Genomic DNA, 26,167 nt, shown 5'->3' on the forward strand with positions numbered 1-26,167 from the left:
CTATTTGGTTATATCAATTGACTCAACAGAAAGCTTTACGTGGTATGAAGCACATCAAGCAGAAGGCTGTGGTATTGTGCCATTTTTCGGAATTAATTTTATACCTGGGAAGAAACGTTTAAGAAATAACGGTGCTTAATGGGAATACTTCTGAGACGTTTCAAATCCTTGATCACGTCACCTTGTTACATATCCTAATAATTATCAAGTATACTGTGGCACCTGTCGCAGCATTTCTCAAAACTACATTATTAAGTATACCATGCTTCTGATAGCAGACAATGCACTACACTGCATGTAGCATCCGAAGCCTATAGAAAAAATGCCTGCCCCAGTTGCTTTTTTTTTAAGCGTGGAGCACTTTACGGGCCCGGGCTGTTGTCTCATGTAGTCGCTGGCGTCACGATCAAAATATCAAAATATGTCAAAAAAGGGCACTACAGGTCAAGTGAATAAAAACATGTGAAACGCGGGCGCTACACGTCATGTAAATACCGAAATAGGTCAAGAGAGAGCGCCACTGCATCACAAACAAAGGTTTCCTTTCCCATCAAGGACGTCGAGCAGGCTGCATGTTTGGAACGCCAGCGCTTCCTTTCCCGTGAACGCCAGCGTCGCCGAAGGACTAATTCTTGTTTCCGAGCCAGTGAAGCGATAGTGAAGCGCCAGTGCCGGGACTTAGACGCAGATCTGCGGAAGACAGAAGCAGAGGCGAAACCCCAGCGAAGTGGCACGATCGTGCAACAACTCTCAAAATTTCAAAATGATAATTCGGTCCCTCTTAAAAATTTAAGACACACTGCACTTTCTGCCACGATTGAGTCAAGTCTCCCATACAATGTGTGTTAGAGCTGTGCACGGGCCGTATATCCGAGCCCGAGCCCGGCCCGGGCCCGCTGACTTTGTTGAAGGACCGCCCGAGCCCGACGGCAAAGGGCTGCGAGCCCGCCCGGCCCGGCCCGACGTACGAAAACACAATCCCGGGCCCGGCCCGGCCCGGCCCGGCTTTTTGAAGGTTCGCTGCGAAAACAAAAGATCGTTTTCCGGTAATTTGGCATATTATTGAGCATATCGAATATAATCAAACGACACATGACGAACAGTCTCTATTACACAGATTACAAACTGTCGTGCAAAACAGCAAGCAGTCCCACGATTCCGGCTTCAACGAAGTGCAGCGCTATTGCTTTATGTAGCCCGTCGAACTGAAGTTGCGTTCGCCGCTTGCACTCGTCGCCGAAATTGCTAATACCTTTTTTGCCACCCTGGCAAGCTTGGGATATCTCTGCTGCTTGTTTTTCCAGAAGACTTCAGATGGACAGGCGGACGATTCCATAGAGAGATAATCGGAGAGCTCCCCTTTTGTTTAAAGTAGCGAATGGGGGAAGGAAAAGCGGTAAAGGGCGGTCGTGGAAAAGGCGCTGTATGCGTGCTAGAAAACAATTCCCGCTCGTTTTCTATATTTCGGGCTCGAGTCGGGCTTTGCGCCGGTTCCGAGCCCGGCCCGATAAAACTCCAAGTAGCCCGAGCCCGGCCCGGGCCCGAGGTGGAAATGCGTCGGCCCGCCCGAGCCCGGCCCGCCGGCCGGGTCGGGCTCGGGCTTTCGGGCTACCCGGAGCCCGTGCACACCTCTAATGTGTGTGTATATATTTGTGTACATATGCATATATATGTGTATATATACGCGCATTCTAATGATTTTTGTTCTGCACCTATTGTTCCTACATGAACTCAAATGCGGAAACTATGTTAAATGCCAGTACATGTCGCTAATTATCATAACATTGGATAATGTAGAAATGTTCTGTGGTCAAGCTTACTACCGCTTTAAGAATTTTGTATGTTTCGTGCATCTTGTATTTCCAATATGCGTAGCTGAGGAAGCACTACTGCTGTTACGCCCAGCGCGATCAGGATCACGTCAGGAGGCTAACCGCCTCCTTTTGTCCTGATCGGGGGTAATGCCTTGTATTGTCCGAAAAATGAATGAATAAATCAATATATAAATAAAATAAATAAATGCCAGGTAACCCTCAGCTTCAGAAGCCCCAGAAGCAGGCCGAGCGCCAACAAAGACAGGCGAGCCAGTAGCTTCGACTCGGACAAACACAAGACAAGCGTCAACAGATGCAGGTGAATGCTCAGCTCTGCTCAGCGGTTTGTATAGTTTTCCCGACGTAGAACTGGCTGGATGTTTTTAACACGAAAGTGTTTTATGTCGGGGTCCACTCAGATATCAGTGACATATCAGTGTGGATCTTTCCACACTTCTTGATTCCCACTTTTTATCAAATGTAATTGTCACTCCTACTCGTATTACACAATCGAGTGCAACATTATTAGACCTGTTCGTAACAAACTTTTCCTCAGATTCCATACTTTCAGGCACTATATCTACCGCGATTAGTGACCACCCTCCTGTATATTTCATTGCGCCCCAATACCGTTATCAGCCCAGACAGTCCGCTTCTGGTATATTTTATCGACCGGTGAATTTAAAATCTATTTCGAACTTTTGGGTTGAAATTGAGCGAACAAAGTGGGATATGACTATTTCATGCAAACGTTCATTTCACTTTACAATAAATGGTTTCCTCTTAGGGCTTTGAAAAAGCCAAAGCGTGCTCGCAAACCTTGGATGACTACTGAGATACTAAAAATGATGAAGGAAAAAGACAAGTTATTTCACGTATTTCTAGTTACCCGAAATCCAGATGATTTGAAGGCGTTTAGGGGATACAGAAATTCAGTTTCTAAAGTACAACGGCAAGCAAAACGAAATTATTATCATTCTATGTTTGAGGGCGTCTCCGACAGCAAGCAAATGTGGAATAAATTAAACGCTATCATATCTCCAGGCAGAGCTACAAATTGTTTAGAACTTGTAATTCATAATGAGGTTATTAAAGGCAAAGAGTTAGCGGATAAATTTAATGAATACTTCACATCTATAACTGAAAGCTCGCATCAAACAAGTGCTTTTGAGTACTTTCCAGCGCAGCTCAAAGAATCAATATTTTTTTGTCCAACGGATGAGGATGAGGTAATAGGAGTGTTTAAAAGTTTTAAGATGTCTAAGAGTGAGGATTTAAATGGTCTAAAAATGGAAGTGATAAAACATGTTATTGATCTACTTAGTCCATGTCTGACACACATTTACAACGTTTCCTTAAAAAGCGGCATTTTCCCACAGAATATGAAGGATGCTAAGGTGACGGTGATCCACAAAAATGGAGATAAAAACACTTTAACTAATTACAGGCCGATTTCAATTCTCCCGCTTTTTTCCAAAGGACTTGAAAAAATTATTCATGCTAGACTATCGAAATTTTTCGACAAACATTCCGTTATAACTCAATCACAATGTGGTTTTAGATCAGGCTTCTCAACCGAAAGAGCTCTATTGTTTCAAAAGGAATTGATTCTTAAAAATATCGAGGCCAATAAGTTCACACTGGGGATATTTTTAGATATGTCGAAAGCATTTGACAAAATAAACCACATGACATTATTAGGAAAACTGCAGTGTTATGGAATTCGTGGTGTAGCCCTAAATCTGATCGAAAGCTACCTAACAGACAGACACCAGTGTGTATCTATAAACAGGGAAATTTCGTCTGTGCACACTGTTAAAGATGGTGTTCCCCAAGACAGCATATTGGGTCCCCTTTTGTTCATCATACATATAAACGATATTGTACATGTTGACCCTTCAGCGCAATACATAATCTACGCAGACGACACAAGCTTATTTTTTTCAGGAACGAATGTTAGTCATCTCGTACATACAGCTAACTCAACATTACAAAAGATACACAGCTGGACCCTTAAAAATTCTTTACTTATAAATTGTTCCAAAACAAAAGCTGTTCATTTTCGCTCCAAATCCCCCCTTAATGAAGTCACTGAATCCTACAATCTCATGTTAAATAACAGCATAGTCGAATTCTCCTCAATCGCGAAGTCTTTGGGCGTTGTTTTCCATGAGCACATGAAATGGGATTATCATGCAGAATTTTTATACAATAAGCTTTGCAAAGTCTTAGGTGTCTTGAGAAAATGTCAGGGTCTATTGCCAGTTCTTCAAAAGCTTCTGATATTTAATGCGCTCTTTACATCACATCTGAGTTATTGCAACCTATTTGGGGTAATGGAACAAAGCAATCTATTAGTAATCTTATTTTCTTACAGAAAAAAGCGCTACGTTCTGTTGCTAACCTCCCTTTTAATGCCCATACTTCACAAATATTCGTTAAATATAAAAGAATCAAATTAAACCTGCTCTACGAATATTCCTTAGTAATCTCTTTTAGATCTGATACCATAAAAGGTCGCGGCTATATACGTAGTCTAGCTAACTTACAATTAAATCTTTCGACGCGCGTAAACCGACATTCCGAACATTGGCATGTGCCGAGACCGTGCACAAATTATGGTTTTGAGACATTGCATGATTGCTTGCCGTATACACTAAATAAATTAGGAATTAATTGTGAAAATGTTCGTAAGCTCTCTAATACTGCTCTTTTAAATATGCTTTATTAGTTTATGTGTGTAGTATTATTTGCTGTTCTGTATACTTCTTTCTTCCGATGTATAGCATGTGCGTTGCTGGGTTGTATACGTTTGTATAACTTCTTTGTTCCGATGCAAAGCATGTGTATTGCTGGTTTAAGCTGTCTTGCTGGTTTACTTTGCTTTTGCCGTTTTGTTGTCACAGTGAACATGGGGATGTGGGGCTTTGTCAAGCGGTTTTTATACAGCTTTTTTCTCCTGTCCCTGCCACTTACTGTACAACTGTACGTGGTAAATAAACTCAACTCAACTCAACAACATATTTCCGTCACGGAAATGTCGTCGAAAAAATGCGCGTGATTAGACGCCAAATAAGCACTTAAAGAAAAAAATTCCAAGAACGGGAGTTGAACCCACGACCGCTCGGTCAGCGACAAGAGATGCTGGGCATGCTATCCACTACGCTACCGCCATACACTCCGGGGGCTTTACAAACGCGCCTTTTATATTACTCTATCCTCTCACAGTGCTCTTGATCGGCGGGGTGATGTCAGGATAGATAGGTGGGCTAGCTTATATCACATTACGATATAAGCCTCTTAGTGCAAATAAACTTTGTCCTGCGTCGTTTATTTGCTCTCAAAGTTTTATATCATAATGGGGTGGTGTCACCGTCTGGGAGCGGTAAAGGGAAGTTACGCATCATGACCGTGACCTTCGCGATTATCTCCTGCAACGCGTCGTTGCTACGCGCCCGTCCCATTCGCCGCGTTTCCAATAGCTGAAGTGCAGTTTTGTCAATGCCTCAACACACCGCGAGGTGGTGACCTTAGCCCAAGCAGCGGCGGCCCAAGCCTCGGCCTCGCTCATGGCATCTATCCATATGAAAAATAGCTCTGCGACGCGCGCCTGGCTCGCCTGGCTGTAACACCGCTTTCCCCGCTTAAGCTCGCCCCGAGAAAAACCGCGGAAAGGCTAGCGAGGAGACGCGACGCCAGTTGCGTTTCTCTCTAGGCCGGCCGTGATGTTCTGTTTACTCTTCAACATGCCGCGCAATGGCGACCTTAGTCAACGCTCCTCTGGCTGTCACACCGCCTTCTCTGATTGCGCTTTCACCATTTACTACTACAGTTACCACAAAAGTAGGTCTAATCGTTGATCATGGACGTTAGTCGTCGAGATAAAGATGTACCTCCAAGCGTCAACGTGGGTGCATCTACGTTAAATGGTGCTATAGCCGTCAAAACACCAATAGACATTGTGCAAACCAGCGCCTCTGCAAACTCTCTTATATCAATGTACAGTAAACATTCAACTGCTTCTGTAAAGACACGTTTTGCTTTCGCGTGTTACCGACTCCTATGACGGAGAGATCAACCACATTTTCTTTTTCAATTACAGCTAAAAACCATCGGTACATTTCGAATAAAGTTTCCGCTCACTCGCTCAATTGCAGCGGCCCTTCTGGACTGATTCTAACTTAGGCTTGTGAACGTCCTTTATTTCATGAAATCATCTAACGCCGGTGAGGTCGTTTGTTGTCTTACTCGAGAAGGAATTGCAACGTCAATTGCAGTGACATAACGCTTTCACTGGAACGCAGTTGATAGAGTATTTCCGACAAGTACATGTACATTTTTTGCATCCTGTCATTATACCACTCGCGATCGAGTCGCTGTCAGTCGCTAGCCATCACCCTGTATGTTTTTCATTCAAGTATAAATTACATTACATTGAAGTTATGCAAATTTGACACAGTTATGATAAGTAATCATGATTCGCTTTTCAGGTGGGTGTACCTAGCTATTCCATTAGGTGAATGATTTATTCGTTCACTCATTCATTAAGAACATGAATTAAAATTGTTTTAAAGGTACCGACGTGCTTTCTTCAAAGTTGTATGTGTGTCACAACAGAAAGAAACGGCAATAGAATTGCATTCCTCATCGTGACGAGTTGTGCAGAACGCTATCAATAAATCGTTGCTTCTTCCTTTTTCCGACAGCGCAAAATATGTGAATCAGTGTGTATTCCAAAAATTTTCAAAATTCAACAAAACAAGTTTATCACTTCCACATGCAGGTATGGTGTCTGCGCTCGACAAGTCGGTCGGGGAAATTTTCGAAGCTCTTCATGAGCGAGGAATGCTGAACGACACGTTCCTCTCATTCAGCTCAGACAATGGAGCCGCAGCAACGTTCTGGGGCACAAACGGCGCATCGTCGTATCCCCTGCGAGGCGAAAAATCTTCCCTCTGGGAAGGCGGCGTACGTGTACCGGGGTTCATATGGACTGCGGAGCCACTGTGGCGCGGACGAGGATCTCAATACGACCATATTTTTCACGCTACGGACTGGCTACCGACCCTCTACGAGATGGCAGGTGAGAGTACAAAGCGCAGTATCAGTACACTTGTTACGCGCCCATCGTATAAATGTTGAAGCTGGCTATAGTATAACATCATGAAATATTCATTTTCATCGAACAATTACACGGACATACCAGGCGAATTCGGGTCATCGCTGTCAGTGTAGTCGTCCCAGTGTCCTGTGTTTAGGCAAAGTGAAGACTATTTACAGTGCTCTGTATCGATAAGCCGGTAAGCCGTCCCTTGACTAACTCTATTAACCAAGAGCAGCGAAATTCTGGCGTGACGTCATGTGACGCAACGCCACATGATGCCGTTGTAGCGCCCTCCTATGGGCGGCCAATAAAACTGGAGAGCGCGCGACCTCAAGGGAAAAAAATAAAGACGGCGTTTGGCAGTGGCACGTGAAGCCAGGGCTCGCTTTCCCTGCTGGCGTCGATTCTGATTCAGCCGTCTCGTTCCTTCGCGCCTGTAGCATAAGGCTGCACCGTCATCACATGGCATCGTAGCTTGGTCAAAGGTAGTGCAAAACCAGGTGAGGTGCCTCCGATCCCAGAGGCAGTGCGAAACGACGCTAGGTGCAGAAGCTTTCGGAGGTCGGCAGGGCAGGATCAATATATCAAGGGAGCTAGTGCACATGACCGGCCGGCCATGTAGGCTCCCTAATACATCGACTCAGAAGGAAAGAATCGCTTTTGCCTTCGAGTCGTCTTAGGTGAACGCACAAGGGACCCTGTGAACTTTTTTTCTGCGTAACTAAAGTACCAAGGTTGATCTGCAAACCTTTAACTGTTTTGAGTAAAGTATTCCCAGAACATGCTACGACCGCAGCGGGCGAGAACGGTCAATAATAAGTTATATTTGTGCGCGCAGGAGGACATGCGTCCAAGCTTGCTGGAATCGACGGTGTCAGCCACCTACAGTCCATACGTGAAAATCTCGCCTACCCGCCTCGAACAGAGGTGCTGTTAAACATAGATCCCATAGAAGGAAATGAGGCCATAATCCAGGATTCATACAAGCTTGTATACGGAGCGTTCCCCGGTGGTACGTCGCAGTGGCTGGAAATACCCGGCAAGAGGCTACCGGTGGCAGAAGAGGCAGAGCAGGCGCACCAAAGCTGCACTAAAAGCATCACTTATAAGGTAAAGCGGTACCTGTATTCTTGCGCGAATGATTATTAAATGCGGAGCATATCTTAGTCGCACCTGCGGCGTCGGCCGCCGTCCACACCCCCACTGCACATGCTCGGCTCGTCTCGTGCCAGCAGCAAACCTCTCCTCTCCCTCCCTCACATGCCCGGCTCGTCTCGTGCCGTCAGCAGGCCCCTCCTCTCCCTCCCTCCCTCCCTCCCTCCCTCCCCACTTTCCGTCCCTCCCTCCTCTCGATCGAACGCGGGCGGTGTGTATATAAGCGGCGGAGCGCGCGTTCGGAATTCAATCAAGGGCGTCTTTACTTGGCTTTCGCTTGACTTGACGCTTTGCTTGACTCGAGTAGACGCGATGGAGGAAACACTACCTTCAATCAGCGTCCCACCACTCGCTGAAGGCAACGTTACCCCTCCCTCACTGTCGTCGGCGTCAACAACAGCAAGCAACGCAGAAGACAAGGCTGCGAAGAGACTAGCATACGACGCTGAACGCAAGCCTTTGATGCGAGCTGCGGACCCGGAACTTCGTGCACGAGAAGCTGCTGCGAGACGGCAACGACGGGCTACGGATCGTTCACTCGGGGAACGAGAAGCAGCTGCAAAACGGCAACGACGGGCTGTGGATCCTGAACGTCGTGCTCGAGAAGCAGCAACCGTTCGTGAACGTCGAGCAGCGGATCCATCACTCGGGCAGCGCGACGCTTCTGCGAAACCCAATTACGCAACATTCACGCGATACCACCCCCCCCCCCACTCTGCGACGCATTTACTCAATTTCCCCCCGTGGGAATATGCGGGCGACATTTTTTTCATGTTTGCTATACATCCAGTGTAAGTGTTTGTTTTGTAGTTATCGCGGCTGTTGTGAGGTTAAAACAGTGCGTCACGAAAGATGAATGCGCTTTTAAAAAAGCAACGCAAACTATATTGTAAATAGGGTGAGAAGTCATGCACGGCAAAGTCAAATGAAATGCAAGGGACGCGTGGAGGAGTAGATAAGGTGGCAGATATATGTGGGCGTTGTGGCAGATCTATGAGGTAAACGTACTGATGTCTTGTGTTCAGAATACTTCTCATTCTATATATGATATGGGCAGAAATTTCAAAACAAAATCAGATAATTGCACGCAAAACGTATTCAATATAGTGCGCCTCGGTATAACGGATGGCTTCGTCTATGTGTATTATTACATCGTCACTAAATAATTGCTCCTCCAGACTAATGCATTTTAAGAAATTGTTGGTAAAAATTTGTGTGCTAGCACTGAAACTCCACCGCAAGGATTCAGATGGCAAAGATGCGAGCGCAAAAGGACAAAAATGAGAAAAACACACGTTTTGTGGAGTAATTATTAGTTTACTTAGTTCTTTCTATTTATTGCCTTAATCATTTATTTCTTCGTTTCATACTTATTCGTTTCCTTATTTTATTGTATTAATTAAAAATACTCGAACAAGTTGTATCTCCCTGCAATTCCGCAACAGTGAATTCATAAAGTGAGAGCGACTGCAGATTAGCAAAGGGACTAAATCTCAGCTATTTTGAAGGAGTACTGACACAAAATTTTGAAGGCGAGATAACTTGTGGGATAGATTTGTGTGGACACACACGCATCTTTTACGAAATATGAGCGGATAATATAGCTTGGAACATATTTAAAGTCAACTTTAAAGTCCGTGTCGTGCCACTGCACGCGAAAGGAGCCTATGGTTTTCGTGTAAAAAACCGGGCACTCCCTGCGTGACTGAGCCTGTGCTGGCTGCCACGAACGTTGCAAGCGCTCTCTCCTAGCAGACTTTTTTCAACAGAAAGCAAGGGCAGACTTGCACGGGAGTACAAAGGCTGATGATCTAGCCTCGGCAGAGCGTTTCGGGGGGCCACGCATGTTTACAATGTCTGAGAGGTTATTACAGCAACACCCAGCAAGCCTTCGTTGAAAATAGTCAGCGTGGTGTTCATGTGCACGCGGTATTCTGTGCTTACGTAGACGGCTATGTTTACGCGAAAACAACTCTGGGTCCCGCCTCACTCAGCGCTCTCTGAAACCGAAACTGCGACTACGCGCTATAAAACCGTCTCCAAATAACTAACCGTCGCGCGCTCGAGCAAAAGAGCTTTCAGCCGTGATAAGTGGGTTGTTAGCTACCTATTGCGACAGAAAAACAACAGGATGCAAAGTTTTTATATCAGTGCTCCTATAAAGTTCGCAAGCAAAGGCGACGCATTTAACCTCAATTAAGATATGTAATAAATAAACAGAGAACGACATCTTAGCAGCGCAGTGGAACGAACACAATAGAAAGGCACACGTAGACAGGACGGGCGCTAGACCAAGGAGGCTGAAGTTATAGAAGCCCAAATTTCCGCGTTGAAGAGAACGACAAGCTCAAATTCATAATATTTCGCAGTTTCTGTCGCATGGACTCTAGAAAGCCGTATTCTAGCCTTAAGACAATTGGCACTCTTGATATGTGTTCACATTAAACCATCTGTCTCTTCCTTTTCAAATCTTGACTCGTGTATCAGATAGCGAAATTTAACACTTTCTATAGGTGTTTCATTATTCAGGATAACTTCTGTACGGTTTCGAATTATTTTTGCAGGTTCTTACCATGCGTGGTTTTAGCCCTAACTGCGGCGAAGGAGGCGGTGTCTATTCAACGCCCGTGAATTGTGGGAACCGAAACTCCAGCAAGGCTCCGTGTGACTCGACCGTGGCACCCTGCCTCTACGACATAAACACTGACCCATGCGAGTACAATGACATCGCCAACGAAAACCTAGAGGTAAGCATGTCTGAGTTATATTGGAGTAGCACGCTCTGTAAACAAGCCACTTTTACATGCGCCCTAATCACCGAAGAAGAAAACGAAAGCTGGCGACAAACATTTTACAATCAAGTCAGTTGAGGGTGTTTACAAATTATCCCTTTCAATGAACGCATTTGTGCTGCCAGAGGTGTTAATTTTTTAGTAGAACTGCAAATACATTCGACCTTGCGGAGCAAGAGTTGTTTGTATACATTTATACTTTCGACACATCAATAACAGTGCCGCGTATGTGTCTATACGGATAAGCCTATAGTCACCATCGGTTCATGGCACGGGCACCGAGGTGGAGGGCTACTGTCACTATCTTCTACAGTCACATCTTCAGATGTCGAAGACAGAAAAAGACAACGGCTTTTTTTTTTTCTCCGAGTGCTCCGCCACACCATCGAAGCACGTTTATATACATGATATATTCACGCGCCCCAGAACTCTTGCGGACAACAGTTGCGCCTGAAAGCGCCGTGATAGCTGTAATATTTGGCACTGAGCTACGAACAAGCCCTTCGTTGCCCGAGAACATGCATTCCAAAGCATTGTCAACTTTTGCATATCGTCATTAAACGCAGCGCAAAAAACTCAGATTCATTGAAGAACACACACGCATATATACTTATGAAAAACAAACACGTGATCCGAAACTAAAAGAAAACAGTAGATTTAGTGATCGGAAATGAGCAAATCTAAGTGAATATTATGCAACAGTATTGGCGGCCTGGCGACACATGCTTCACCAAACTTGCTGATAAAATACGCCTCTCCAATCTCTCGCTCCGTGTTTTCCTTTAATCTTGCGAGCACAGTTGCTGCTGTCAGTATATTCTCGCATTAGATTTCCTCATTGCCCATGATTAAAGCTCCTCTTTTAGTTTCGGATCACGTGTTCGTTTTTCATGAGTATATATGCGTGTGTGTTCTTCAACAAATCTGAGTTAGTAGTTAGCGCTGTGTGGTGTGCTCCTTTTCTCTGTCCGTGTTTCTAGCGCTGCGTTTATTGATGTTGTCGTGCCAACTCGCCCAGCAAGACACCCTTCTGAAGTTACATATCGGTGGTTAAAGACGGACTTCCCAGCAACGGCCACTAAAACAGGTGATGGGCTCAAAGAATTCTATCCGCGGTGAGCTAAATCCCCAAACGTCGTCGCGACCTATAAGGGATGAGTACTTGCGATTCAGTTGCCCATTAGAATACAGCCGCAGTTGTCGGGATTCCAACCTGTGACATTGGTTTAAGCAGCAGAAGACCATTGTCAGGAAACGTTGAAGGGACCCTGAACCAGGGGCGTAGGCAGAGATTTTTTTCGGGGGGCACCTTCTTGATATTAAGTGGGGCCTGGGCAGCCAGATGTGGTCGAGTGTCATTTTGTGCTGTGTATGCCATGGCATAAAAAAACAGAATGTGCGAGCCCCTGGCTACGCCCCTGCCCTGAACCATACCTCGGGCTTGATAAGAAAACCGATTCCGCGGACAGAATACGGATCTGTCTATTAAATCTTAGCCAAATTTCGTGGTCTTGTTTGCACGTGCTGTTCACATGAGGAGCACAAGCTTCACCGATTTCTAAACGCACTCTTTTCGAACACAGTCCAGTTCCCGGTAGTCAGCGTACTTACGGCTGCTGCTCCTTGGCATGTTGCAGCAGGGTGATTCCACGTAAGATCGAACAAACGATGGCTGGTCGACCTCTCAAATTTATTTCAAAATTTTATATATTATTGCCTGATGAGTGGAAAGAAGAGATCCGCAATTTGTTTTGCCGCCAAAAATTTTTTCGAACCACGGGAAATCAATAATGACGAAGAGGTGGAGTGGAGCGCTCATCCGCTCTGCTGTTTTGGCCAACTTTCGTTATGAATTGCACAAAATATATTAAAGTTAGGTAGCTGAAATTTATTTACCTAAATATATGCATTGCTTTGCTTCTGCTGAGGTATTTTTAGTTTTTATGTGTAGTGTAGATGTTTTTATAAAAAACCTCAAAAATGGCCCAATCGGCAAAATTTTCTTTAATTTGAAGGTCTTTATCTCAAAAAAGCCTTGTAGCAGAGCGACAAAAATTCTGCATTACGTTCCTCGCATGCTTATCTACCAAACTGCCAAATCTTGTATTTATATAACTTTTCAGTAAAGAGATATGATCGGGCTAAGTTCAAGAAAACACCGAACAATTGAAATTTCTGACGACAATTAAAAAAAACCCCATTTTTTCAATTTCTTAAACTTTGTCCACTTATTCTTCTCCCCATCAGCTTGCACAATCATTAAAAACATGTTGCATAATGTCGTTGCACTAATAGTTACGGCCCCTCCAATGAGACCCTTAGGCAAGGATGGGCAATTCCGACTTCTTGCCCAGCAAGTGTATAAAATGCAGGCAGGATTGAATTTCTTTTTATTAAAAGGCCAGCAGGTACCTAAAAAGGTGTCGCCGGCACCGAAGGCGTTAATTTTGAAATATTTTGGTCACTGCAGCGGCCACGAGCGCGGAGCTACCGAGTAGGCGCGCGCGCACCCGAGATGCTCGTTGTAAGATACGGCGCAGTGAGAGCTCGTTCTCGCGTCCTCAGACCGATTGAGTTCGAAACAGCAACACCTCTCGGGTGACTTGAATGCACGTGCACCGGTAGCCGCAGTGATCTGGCTAATTGCGTCGATTTCTTTTTCAGGGGGCATAAGAATGTCATCGTTAAAATGTGCGTTCCGTGAAGATCTTTCATTGCAGTGGTAGCAAAAGCACGCGTAGCACAAGTAGTCCGTCTCACTGACAGTCACTGATCTTTCAGGCGTTAAACGTTCCTTCAAAGCATTTATGTCTAGGTCGGTAACTCTGCGAAATTTTGGTTTCTTTGCAATAATTAAAGGAGTACTGACACGATTTTGAGACATCGCAAAATGGACATTTTTTGCTTAGTTGGTATGCATGTGTCCACGCTGTCCACACACTGGAGTCGGAGAACACGTATAAAATATTTAATTTGACTTTGAAGTTCTCGTCGCTGAGCATTTGCAAGCCAGCCACACTGCAAGGACATTATCCCGACAAGTCAAGACAGTTCCTCCGAGTTCGCGAGTTCTGTATCGCGAGTTCTGTACGTCGCGAATTTCTGTATCTCCGCGACGACACACTGCTATGAAACGACACTGAGAAGCCACCCCCTCGATATCGAAACCGAAAGTGTCTTTTTAAGGTGGCGCTAATTAAAATATATAGGATGCATTCCCAGGCACCGCAATAGTCGTTTTAGTTTTCTCGACCAGTATTTTTATTTAGAGCAACAATCTGAAATTTTTTAAAATTCGTGTCAGTACTCCTTTAAGCTTCTTGTGCTTCGAAAGGTAGTCTCCACAATAGACTCATTCAGAGCTATACTTTCTCGTCATGAGACGCACAGGAGGAGTAGTGTAAGAGCAAAGCACAAGAACTATCCGCGCCGAATGAAGTGTGAACAGCGCACCGAACGCGAGGCCAGTTCACGCCGTCTGCTGCCGACATCTAATATAGACAAGCGCATCCGGTTACCGATAGTTTTGCTTTTCTTTCCTTTGACAATCCATATTTTGCTTTGCCACTGGAGCGCCACGTTCATGCTTTAACTGATCGCAACTGGCGCAGCGCAGTTTCTGTGGCAGCAGCGTGCGTGAAGCGAGCGCTCATAGCTCCCTTATAGAGTTTTCATCTTGCTTCCATCTCCGCCGTGTTATCAGCGCCTAGCTGAGATGCGAACAGAGGGCGGATAGAATAGCGAAGCTCCAGTGCACGTGCGTTCAAGTCACCCGAGAGGTGTTGCTGTTTCGAACTCAATCGGTCTGAGGACGCGAGAACGAGCTCTCACTGCGCCGTCTCTTACAACGAACATCTCGGGTGCGCGCGGGCCTACTCGATAGCTCCGCGCTCGTGGCCGCTGCAGTGACCAAAATATTTCAAAATTAACGTCTTCAGTGCCGGCGACACCTTTTTAGGTACCTGCTGGCCTTTTAATAAAAAGAAATTCAATCCTGCCTGCATTTTATACACTTGCTGGGCAAGAAGTCGGAATTGCCCATCCTTGCCTAAGGGTCTCATTGGAAGGGCCGTAATTATTAGTGCAACGACATTATGCAACATGTTTTTAATGATTGTGAAAGCTGATGTGGAGGAGAATAAGTGGACAAAGTTTAAGAAATTTAAAAAATGGGTTTTTTTTTTTTAATTGTCGTCAGAAGTTTCCATTGTTCGGTGTTTTCTTGAACTTAGCCCGATCATATCTCTTTGATGGAAAGTTATATAAATACAAGATTTGGCAGTGTGGTAGATAAGCATGCGAAGAACGTAATGCAGAATTTTTGTCGCTCTGATACAAGGCTTTTTTGAGATAAAGACCTTCAAATAAAGAAAATTTTGCCGATTAGGCCATTTTTGAGGTTTTTTATAAAACGATCTACACTACACATAAAAACCAAAAATACCTGAGCAGAAGCAAAAACATGCATATATTTAGGTAAATAAATTTCAGCTACCTAACTTTAATATATTTTGTGCAATTCATAACGAAAGTTGGCCAAAACAGCAGAGCGGATGAGCGCTCCACTCCACCTCTTCGTCATTATTGATTTCCTGTGGTTCGAAAAAATTTTTGGCGGCAAAACAAATTGCGGATCTCTTCTTTCCACTCATCAGGCAATAATATATAAAATTTTGAAATAAATTTGAGAGGTCGACCAGCCATTGTTTGTTCGATCTTACGTGGAATCACCCAGCAAAGTACTATAAAGAGTAGGAACATTGGTCGACATATGTCCTAAAACAGACAGGGTGTCAGGATAATTGCTCTTCATCTTGATATAATATGCAGTCAGGCAAACGCGGAAACCGGAAACGAGGAACGACACTGTCGTACTTTCTTTCGTTTGTCCTTGTGTGTCTGACGGGCCTTCATTTGAATACGAGTGCATGCCAGCTATCCCAAAGGTTCCATCCGTTGCGGTCATTGCGTTCCGTCCTGCCGTTCCGTCATGCCCTGTATCAATTCATGCTCTTAATTAAGCAGGCTGAAGCGCTGACAAAAACATCCGTGTTTGGTATTTTGGTAAAACTAGAGGACTTGTAAAAGAAATGAGTACGCTCCCACTCGTCGTCTCCTGCATGCCTCCCACATCATACGCACCGTTGCACTTCTGCGTAATTAAGCAACGTTAATGTAGGCCATATATCATTCTAAATAAGTTTTGTGCTTTCTGAACAGTTTTTCACTCTCATATCCATAATAGTAATCGATTGAGCTCACGTGTTGGGTGCTCGCCAAATTCATTTCACGAATGAGATGTCACGTCGACAGTGCGCACTACGTTCGTGCACTAGAATTACGAGGCGCCTTTTGATAACGCGAGAAAACGCACGTGAGGTAGCAGGTGTTTATTGTTGTTAGACGGAAACACACCCCAAACAAGCCCTTTCTTTTTAGAGCACAAGCAACGTAAATATGTGCCGGTATTGTCTCCACTCGTAGGAGTTTCTAAAGCGAAACACGCTTTTTTAACCTCTCTGAGTTTTTCCGACATTGGCTGCAGATGCAATCTTGCCGAATAGGTCACACCTTAAGATAACCTCGATATGAGTGCTCGATCGAGTAACCGAACCACGGTCCTTCAGTAAAGAAGTTCGCTGTTCTTGCCGATAGGTCATTAACACTCGTATCTTCGTCCATGAAAATTACAATGCTTTCGTGTCCAACGTTCTTTTTTTTAATGCGACGCATTTCTTAGCGAACCTTTGGCACTTTGAGCGTTTCTGTCTATCTATCTATCTATCTATCTATCTATCTATCTATCTATCTATCTATCTATCTATCTATCTATCTATCTATCTATCTATCTATCTATCTATCTATCTATCTATCTATCTAGCCGCCTACGTCTGGGTGGTCTCATGATCACCTCCTTACCTTGGTGTAGACCAAAATTGGCATGGAAGGGTAAGAGGACTTGCCGAATATGATTGTCAGGCCATGATATGAATAACGTGAAATCTTGTCGCGTACGTCGTCAAACCCTTTCCTCCGGACACGTCTGGCACATACCCGTTTACCATGGACTGCGGTGTACGGGTATGCGCCCCAATTGATTGACAGTTTGTATGTACCCAAGAACGGCGAGAACACACTTTGGTAATTTAAATGCGAGAACGTTAAGAGAAAACGACGTCGGTATCGTTGACTCGACGAATGGAAAGAATAAAAATTAGGATGACAGCAGGAATCGAACCGAGGCATTTTGCATGGCAGTCAGGTATTCTACCACAGAGCCATGTCAGGTCTATAATCTGGTTGTCGGTGAAATGTCGGTGCAACGTCAGTTGTGGTGTGGTGCTGGTGATATGATTTCACAAGAAAGCAATAAACATTACATATGTACTCCTACGATACAGGCGCCATACCAGATTAACGTCTGTGGTTCCAGTGTTGGCTCCGCTTTTATAGCATTCTCATAAACATTACATCTGTATTCCTGTGATTCAGCAAGCTATATTGAAGCATTGCTCGACCCCGGAGAAATATATTAACGATAGTTACGTATGATATTCACATGATTACACTATAAAGTACACTTAGTTTCCATAATATTGACGTATATTCTCTAACGTGAGGGCTGACGTTAAGTCGCACCATAAGTTACCCTTTAAATGCCAGTGCTGTAGACGTGCCTGGTAAGCCCACGATGTGCGCATAGCTACTACACTTACAAAAACACGTCGATCCACCTCGTAACGCTTGGCTCAATGCCATAAAATACGGCATGGAAGTACGCCCACTGAATGCTTCGCAAGAAACCGATTCCCACAACGCGTGTGATCTCCCGAATCGTTTTTTTTTTCCGTCAAGCAGTCGTCATTAAAGCAAGGAGGTTCTTAATCATGTTTGGATTCGCTTAAAACTCGTCTTACGTTCACCGCTTGCTCCAATGTCACCTGACGTTGCGTGTCTCGGTGTTAGACTGGTCCAGACGTCTATATTTTAAGTTGTCGCCTCATTAAGCGACACCGTGGGGTCAAACGCCAGCAAGACAATGCCGGTGAAAACACTGAATGGTGCGTAACCCAAATCAGACGGTGCACAATACCAGGATTCATGTGATAATATAAAAGAATGGGAGGTAAATTAAATTGTACGCATTTCCAAAACTTTGGGTAGATTCCAACAGGGTGCGTAGGACATGCTGCAATTTTGTTCTTTATCATCTATTTAATATACCTCGAGCAATGTGGCACTTTCGAGGTTTCAAAAAACGGTGGTTCATCGTACTCGTATGAGAAAAGTATAGCCGCTTCTCATTTTTGTCGCTCTTGGGTCCCACGAAGAACACACCACTTGTATTCAATTTCGCAAACCACCGTCGATATCTTCCACACCCTTCACAGACATCGAAGTTCGCCAGATGAAGGTCGCCACGTTCCATAAGTATAGGTTATGTCTTTGTCACTAATCCCGTTAAGCGGGTTGGCAATCGCCAGACGGATTCCAAGGGCGGACGTATCGGCCCCGCGAAACGCACCACGAAAGCGCGGACAATTTAGAGTTGGTCCTCTTAGTGCGCCAGCGAACGCCGGTTGTGGTACAAATACCGATTTAGAGCAAGAGTTGATAACACAAACAAAATATATTCCTAATTAAGGCAGTACAAGCATCACACAAACATTCAGACTCGGCTGGTACCAGTTACAACCTCACAATACAACTCAGGTGGTGTTAACACAACTGGAACTATACAAACAGATCGCGCGCTACAAATGCAATCTCGTGCATTACAACCTTTTCAAGAACAAATAATGTCCTGAATATTCATCAACCGTATCCACTCCACAATTCTCGGACGTAACTTGAATGCTTCTCTTTCAGGAAACACACAAACTCAAGCGCTGATCGTCGCTCTTCCGTCGTCGGTCCCGAATGTTTCTCTTACAGGAAACACTCACGTAACTTGTCACTGCTCACACAGCGTCATCATCCGATTCTTCCAGATCGACGGACCGCACCACATCATAAGCCCGTCATCTTTGGCTGACGGAAGCACACTCAACATAACTTCACCATCTCCGGACCGACTGACACACTGACCCTGGCTGGTCGTCGGTGCACGCTTTTATCAGCTTTCCCCCGGGTTCCAGAAGCGTCGGGAGGGTTCTTCTGCGTGCAGCACAGCCAAAGCTAGGGAAGGAGCGAGATTATTGTCGATGGTTCCAATCGTAGTGGCGTCACTTGGTGTCGCATCATGCTTTCCTTCGCGATCTTTCGAGACTTAGTTAGTTAGTTACGTGATTATTAAGGAAAGGAAAAAGGCACCTAATTTCTGTCTGCCTATAGGCGACACGGCGCAGTGCCTTGTAGGGGTGGGGATAAGGAGGGAATAAAAGAATAGTAGGAAAATAGAGGGAAAAGTGATAGAGCCATCCATACAACGAAGAGAAAAGAGGACAGGAAAGATGTGGGAGACGGTCACGGGAGTTCAGGGACGGGACCACGAACACAGCCAGAGGCACGATGCACAACACCGACGAAACGGAGAAGGTCCCGACGATGAGCGGCGCACGGCATAGCGGGCGAGGAGTCCGTCACGGGGCGCCGGTCAGCGAGAGGTACGAGGAGTAATCCAGGACATCGCGGCCGGCACGTCCGTCTTGCTTGAAATCCAGCGAGCGAATCGCCCGAGACTTCACCGGGCGTTTGCTGTGGCTGTCTGCGGCTGCTTCGGGTGGGTGAGGAGGAGTGTCGGCGCGCGGGCGTCTTTTGATACTTGTGTTTCCGTTGCGCGCGCTTGTTGGGCGAATGGCTTGCGCCGTGCTTTCCCGCTGCCGTCTGAAAGCGGCCGCACGCGCGGTTTATTGAAGCGCTCGTTTGTGACAGTCTTCTAGCGCTTTGGATTCAAATTACATCGCTTGTTAAACAAGATTTTGTTTGTATTGCAATTTTTCATGCTCATTCGTCCTCTTCTTTTCAGATCGTGCAAAAACTACAAGCTCGTATTTCAACGTACAAGAAGGGAGCATTAAAACCCAGCAACATATACCAAGATCCCTCCTCATTCCCTCATAACCATGGTGGAGCGTGGGTCAGCTGGAAAGATGAACCCACGTCAACTGAAAACTCTGTTCGAGTCGGACAATCCTAGTTAAGCAGTCACTAGAAATGGACGCAGAATGTATCTGTCCCACAACGCAATTGAACCTCTGTGATTATGTATTCACTACTGGTTGTCGCAATTGAAATATTAAAAAAGAGTTTTTAAACAAACGTCAAATATAAAGCAGCAAGGAAATAAAAGAACATTATAAGCATCTACTCAGCAGCCGCCACGACAATGGCAAAATGAAGCTTCCACACAAGAAACTTATTGCGGCTTGTGTATAGGCATCAGACTATACTTTTAGACAACAGCGATGTGTCGTTAAATTAATGGCGCACTCCCAAAAGGCGAACTTTAGATGTACGCTGCTCACTGACACGCAGCATGTACTACAAAATAAAGGGTGCTTTCTACACTTTGTTGAAAGTGTGCTTCCATCACGATGTGTTTTATCGTAACTTACGGATCGTATTTTTTTTAACGCGAGAGCGTTATAGAGCCGTTTCGCGGAAATTCCGGTGTTGGCGGCTCCGCCTGCGGCATCCTTGGTTGTGAGCTAAAAAGCAGGTTGACCGTGAGCGCAAATTTGAGGTAGATGCAAATAAAAATAGGCGCTCAGGCTCCTATTTTCCCTTTCTTAAAAATAGGAGCCGCAGAGTGGTTGTTGCATTTGGCTTCCTTGAAGCACAGTTTAGGTATCCATCGAGAAGCGACGGTAGGCTAGCGATTGTGTGTGTGTGTGTGTGTGCGTGCGCGCACGATGCTAAGTGTCTCCCAATTTCTTTTTTACACAACACAGATTATTCGAAAATGCTGTGACGGTAAGCACTTGTCGTTCCACACATGAACTCAACATCAGGACCTGAATACCTTGCCACCGCTAAAGCAGCACTATAAAGACGCACAAGTGCATAATGTTTATTAAGATTTAATTATGAAGGTTGACGGCAGTTTAATAGAAAATTTGTGCGTGTCTCAATTTTACCATTACCATGTTTTACAAGAAACAAAAATTGCAGGTAATTTGAAATAATCATTATCGAGTGGCAAGCCCACATGCAAGCAATATGGATACCGAGCGCGCCGGGCACGCAGGAAAGGCGGCCGTACCTTGACGTTAGATCAGATTTTTGCGTGCAAATAAAGACACGTCGCAGCACAATCTGCTTTGTAGTCAAGAGGTAGATGAAAATTCGTCTGGTCCGGTATCATGATGAGTATGTGGATGCGGTCACTGACAAAGTCAAGGTGAAAAACACAGGGACGCATCGGGACCCATACGGCTTCCTTGTTCCCACTTTGCGCACCAACCTGGTTAGGAATATTGGCAAGTCGCAAGGAACCCTCAAGTGGACCGCATATTCGTAACGTATGATGTATGGTGCTTCTCTCTTTTAAAGCAAAAGTCTTTTATGCCGGAGTACACCCAGTATACTCATGTTATTTCCGTCATGAAACTGACGTGAATACAATGGTGCGCGGGTAGATGACAGAGGCATTAAGAAAAAAAACTGGCCGAGCTGCGCACTTGGGTAGTCAACCTTCGACTCCAGAACACTTAAGCACGAAAGATAGACGCGGTAACAACTAGCCCACAAACTCAAGCAGGTTTGTTCACTCGAACGAGTTATATATGCTTGACACTCTTGACAGGGATGGCACCGCGGTCTAGGAACGGTCTGGCGAAGCACTGCGCTGAATACTTTGGGGAGCGTCTCGGCGTGGTGCTGTCACGACTGCGTTGGTAACAACGTTGGACCACGGATAGATAAACTAGTGGACGCTTTCAAGTGTTCCAGGTGCACGCTATAGAAACATGCGGTAGCGAACACCCGCTCCCGTCTAGGAATCGCGTGGCAGTTGCCTTCGTCTAGAAGCCACGTGCCAATTCTCCGGTTGAGAACATTTTTGGCAAGTCTGAGTCGTAGTCAGCCCGTTTTAGGAAAATTTTACCGATTCTAAGTCCGAGTGAATCCGGTTGGGAAAAGCTTATTGAGCCTGAGTTCGAGTGATCCGTAAGCGCAAAATATATTTTTTGAGTGAGCCTCAGTGAGTTCCACTTGTATTGGCGACCTATGCTCAAGAGTGAGTCCTCTGTAGCCGCACAGCTTTAGCTTCCCGGCTTTTGGCCCAAGAATCACCGAGTTTGGCTCATGCAAGTAGAGGCCAGTTCTCAGCCCCGCGCATCAAACCATCGGCCAACAAGGTACCTGCACGCCTTCGGTACGCTTCCCTTCAACATAGCCGATACCATAGACGGCTTGATTGCGGTGCGTTTTCTGCTACAGCATACGACGACCAGAAATGCACGGTCCTGCGGTGCGTCGAACCATCGCAACAGTGTACGCTCCAGCAGCATCTTTCCATGGAACTTGTTTACCAACGACCGTCACAAGTAGTGCACCGGATGCGCCACTTACTTGGTGAGCACTCCTCAAACGAGAGTAGGCACGCATATGGTACTTGCGGGCTCGAACGATGCGAGTCTCAACCGGCTGGCTGCACTCGCTGGTGTTCGGCGATTAAAACGCGATACTCGGAGCGCACGGCTGCTGGCGGTGAGGTTGTCTTTAGGACGAGAGTGTTCGTGACGCATGGTGACTGTCTCCGGCAGACAACCGGATACAACCTGCCTGTGGTTCTTAGTGGTGCCGGCGGAGCACTGATCCCCGTGGTTTCAAAACAATGCGCTCGCACGGCGCGCCGCGCGAAGCGGCTGGAGCTGGCGTGCTGTCGAGCGGCGAGGGGCTGAGACAGGGATGTCTTTTGTCCCCGCTGTTATTGATGCTGTACATGGTGAGAATGGAAAAGGCGCTAGAAGTTAGCAACATTGGTTTTAATCTGTCACACAAACAGGGCGGCGCGATGATTCAGCATAAGCTTCCAGGTTTATGTTATGTGGACAATATTGTCTTATTTGCAGACAGTTTCGATTACATACAGCGGCTAGCAGATATATGCGGAAGAGAAGGTGAAGCGCTTGGACTAGGATTTAGTGTAACAAAATCTGGATTGATGGTATTCAATGATCCTTGTGATCAGGCGGTGTCAATACAGGGCCAAGAAATACCGAGGGTATGGGTAAATGAGGGTGATAGGTACATGGAGGTACAAGAAAAAGCCTCGGCAGCAAAAGGAAAGATGAATGCTGCACTAATGAAGCACGGAGCTTTGTGGGTATACAATAGGTACGAGGTGCTTCGAGGTCTTTGCAAAGGTGCAATGGTTCCGGGGCTCATTTTCAGGAACTCAGTGGTGTGCATGCGGTCAGAGGTGCAATCAGCAATGGATGTAAATCAAAGGACTGTGGGACGCCTCGCTTTGGGTGCTCTCGGGAAGACGACAAATGATGCTTTAAAGCGCGATATGGGATGGGCAAGTTTTGAGGCGAGGGAAGCTCAGAGCAAAATAAGGTTCGAAGAGAGGCTAAGGAATATCAAAGAGAGTAGATGTGCAGAGAAAATGTTCCGTTATTTGTATAGGAAGAGCGTTTACACAAAGTGGAAAAAAAGAACTAGGAGGCTCACTATATTAAATATAAGGCTGGTAGTGTAAGCGATATGGCAACATAGAGAGTTAAGCGAAAAGTCAGAGAGGCGAACGGGATTCACTGGACGGCATCTATGGAGAAAAAACCAACTCTGAGTAACTACCGAAATGGCAAAAACGAAATAAGGAGGGCCGCATTTTGCGATAATTGAAGGGGATGTGTTTTACTGTTTGAAGCGAAATCGGGTTACCTTAGAACGCGTTGTTGTAAAGCGAGATTCAGTAAAGAAAAAGAACAATGCACATGCTGTGGGGTATACCGGGTGTCCCAGCTATCTTTAGCCAAGGGTTAAAAAATACAGTATTAGAGGCAGGCGAGTGAAATCAGTTTGCAAATTGCTGACAGCCACCTTGCGCGCTACGGAGAATTTTTGTTTTGTAATTAACTAATTTGTTAATTAGGACGATTTTACTATTGCTAAATATTGACTTTAGGCAAGAAATGCTGCTTGCAAGTTCGAGAGCGTCTTCAGAAACCCCAATCGCATCATTGCGATAAAGAAAGTCTCACGTATACCATTTTTCTTCCAAGCTGCCAAAGAAAGCCCGCGAAATACAAAAAGAAACACGTGACTAGCGCGCTCGCGCGCCGCGAGAATGCTTGCCCTCGCCGAGGTTTGAGCGAACGAAGTCACCTGCGGCCGGGACTCGCCGGCTTCCGTGCAGAGGTAGGCCAATAAGTGGGCGGGGTTTCTTGGCCCGTTGCCAGCCAGCTGCGCGCGTGATGGTGCAAGTTGTAGCGAGCGCGGCCAAGAAACCACCTTTAACTTATCGGCCTACCGCTGCAACGGAGACGCCGAGTCGCGGCCGCAGCTGATTTCGTTTCGCTCAAACCACGGCTGAGGGCAGCATTCTCGCGGCGCGTGAGCGCGCTAGTCACGTGGTTCTTTTTGTAATTCGCGGGCTTTCTTTGCAGCTTGGAAAAAATGGTATACGTGAGACTTTCTTTATCGCAAATGATGCGATCGGGGTTTCTGAAGACGCTCTCGAACTTTGCAAGCAGCATTTCTTGCCTAAAGTCAATATTTAGCAATTTAGTTAAATCGTCCTAATTAACAAATTAGTTAATTACAAAACAAAAAATTGTCTGTAGCGCGCAAGGTGGCTGTCAGCAATTTGCAACTGATTTCACTCGCCTGCCTCTAATATTATGTTTTTTAAACCCTTGGCTAAAGATAGCTGGGACACCCTGTATAAGGAAACGGCGGATCATGTTCTGATTGAATTTGGAGATACCCACCCAGGTGTATTTTTAAGCACAGCCTACATGAAGGCTTGGACATTAGGACGACAATGGGCAGCTGAACACACCCGCGACTAATAAGTAAGATAACGTTAGAGTATTGGTGGCTGAAAATTAGAGAGAAAGGGCAAAAATTATTAGCGGGAATTTAAGGACATTCTTCCGTAAAAGGCAGAGAACTGGGCTGTCAATTTAAGATTTCTTTCTGTGATAGGATACATTTATTCGAAGTAGAGACATCAGGCCAACATAAAAAAAGGCAAGAATTTTTGTATTTGTCAAGCCTGGTGGCACGCTTCACCGCCCCGTTATAAAGAGGACGCTCATAGCATCCATCCATCCATCCGGGCGTTACCAACGTTTAAACCGCGGAGCTCTTTAAGCCGAGTGTCCGTCCGTAATCTGCGAACAAAAACTATCATCATCATGAACCGGCACGCGCTGTCTTCGTCCTCTTCTTCATATTCCGCTTTGCTCACAAAACACATGCGCCAATTTGTCCTTATCGGTGAGAGAAGGAGTACAGAGAGAGCGAGAAAGAAAAATAGTAGGAAAGAAAGATATAGAATTAAAGAGAAGCAGAGAAATTCCCGGCGAAAAAAACTTCTCGATGAGGCGCCTTTTGGACCCACGTACCCATGATCCCAAGTTGAGCATCGTAACGACGCGGCCATCTATCCACGCTAGCTGGGCATAACAGAGCCTGGTATAGTATAGTATAGCGAGGGGTCGGGAAAGGGAAATGAGTTTGAGGAGGAGAGACGTGAGGGTGAGGAGGTGGAAACAAAGTAAAGTGTATCATAGAAAGAAAGAGAGAGAATTGAAGAAATAGAAAAAAGACATAAAGAGAAAGAAAGAGAGGTAGAGAGAAAAAAACAGAGAAATAGGGAGAGGGAGAAACAGAGAAAGGGAAGACAGACAAAAAAGATATCAAACGCTAAAAAAAGAGAGGAGGAAATAGAAAGAGAAAAGAGAGATAAAAAGACACGGAGAGAGAGAGGAAGAACGAAAAATTAAAAATAAACAGAAACAAGGAAGGGCAACCGCTGGCTCTCCCGTCAGGCTTGGCACCACTAGTGGGAAGCTGTCTTGAGTTTTTAGATTATTTTCAGTTTGCAAACCAGCTTGGAGAGGCGCCATTCTTTTGTCGCCTTTGCGAGAGGTGCGCTGGCGTAGCGTTTACATCGGATGGTACGAAGGGCGCGGCATGTTTTTGCTGCGTTGTTAGGGCTCGCTCGTTTATGACTCGTGAATTGGAGCTTTGACGCGTTTTACAAACTGAAGTTTTCATGGAAGAATTTCTGAATATTTTTAGGCATTTAAACCAAGATTTCAATTGAGCTGCAAAGAAATCGGCTTTGTTCCGACGGTTCTTGAACTCTTCTTGACTCACTTGGTGACAGATGTGAGAACTAT

The 26,167-nt window shown here is 45.4% G+C and overlaps 1 protein-coding gene across 2 annotated transcripts in view; it reads left to right on the forward strand.

Annotated features, from left to right (window-relative positions):
* The first annotated feature begins 6,597 nt into the window (after positions 1-6,597).
* The window catches only part of LOC125757624 (arylsulfatase B-like), a 23,092-nt gene continuing 3,522 nt past the window's right edge, over positions 6,598-26,167 (forward strand). The window contains exons 1-4 of one of the 2 annotated variants that reach the window (XM_049413246.1): positions 6,598-6,897; positions 7,757-8,028; positions 10,638-10,820; positions 19,834-20,264. In XM_049413246.1, the coding sequence (XP_049269203.1) occupies positions 6,600-6,897; positions 7,757-8,028; positions 10,638-10,820; positions 19,834-20,004 (924 nt within the window). In that variant the 5' untranslated portion in view covers positions 6,598-6,599 and the 3' untranslated portion in view covers positions 20,005-20,264. Of the gene's footprint in view, positions 6,898-7,756; positions 8,029-10,637; positions 10,821-19,833; positions 20,265-26,167 lie in introns of those variants that run through there. The other variant, XM_049413247.1, reaches the window with a different exon arrangement.

This window comes from Rhipicephalus sanguineus, chromosome 3, assembly GCF_013339695.2.
Source record: "Rhipicephalus sanguineus isolate Rsan-2018 chromosome 3, BIME_Rsan_1.4, whole genome shotgun sequence".
NCBI classification, from domain to species: Eukaryota; Metazoa; Arthropoda; class Arachnida; order Ixodida; family Ixodidae; genus Rhipicephalus; species Rhipicephalus sanguineus.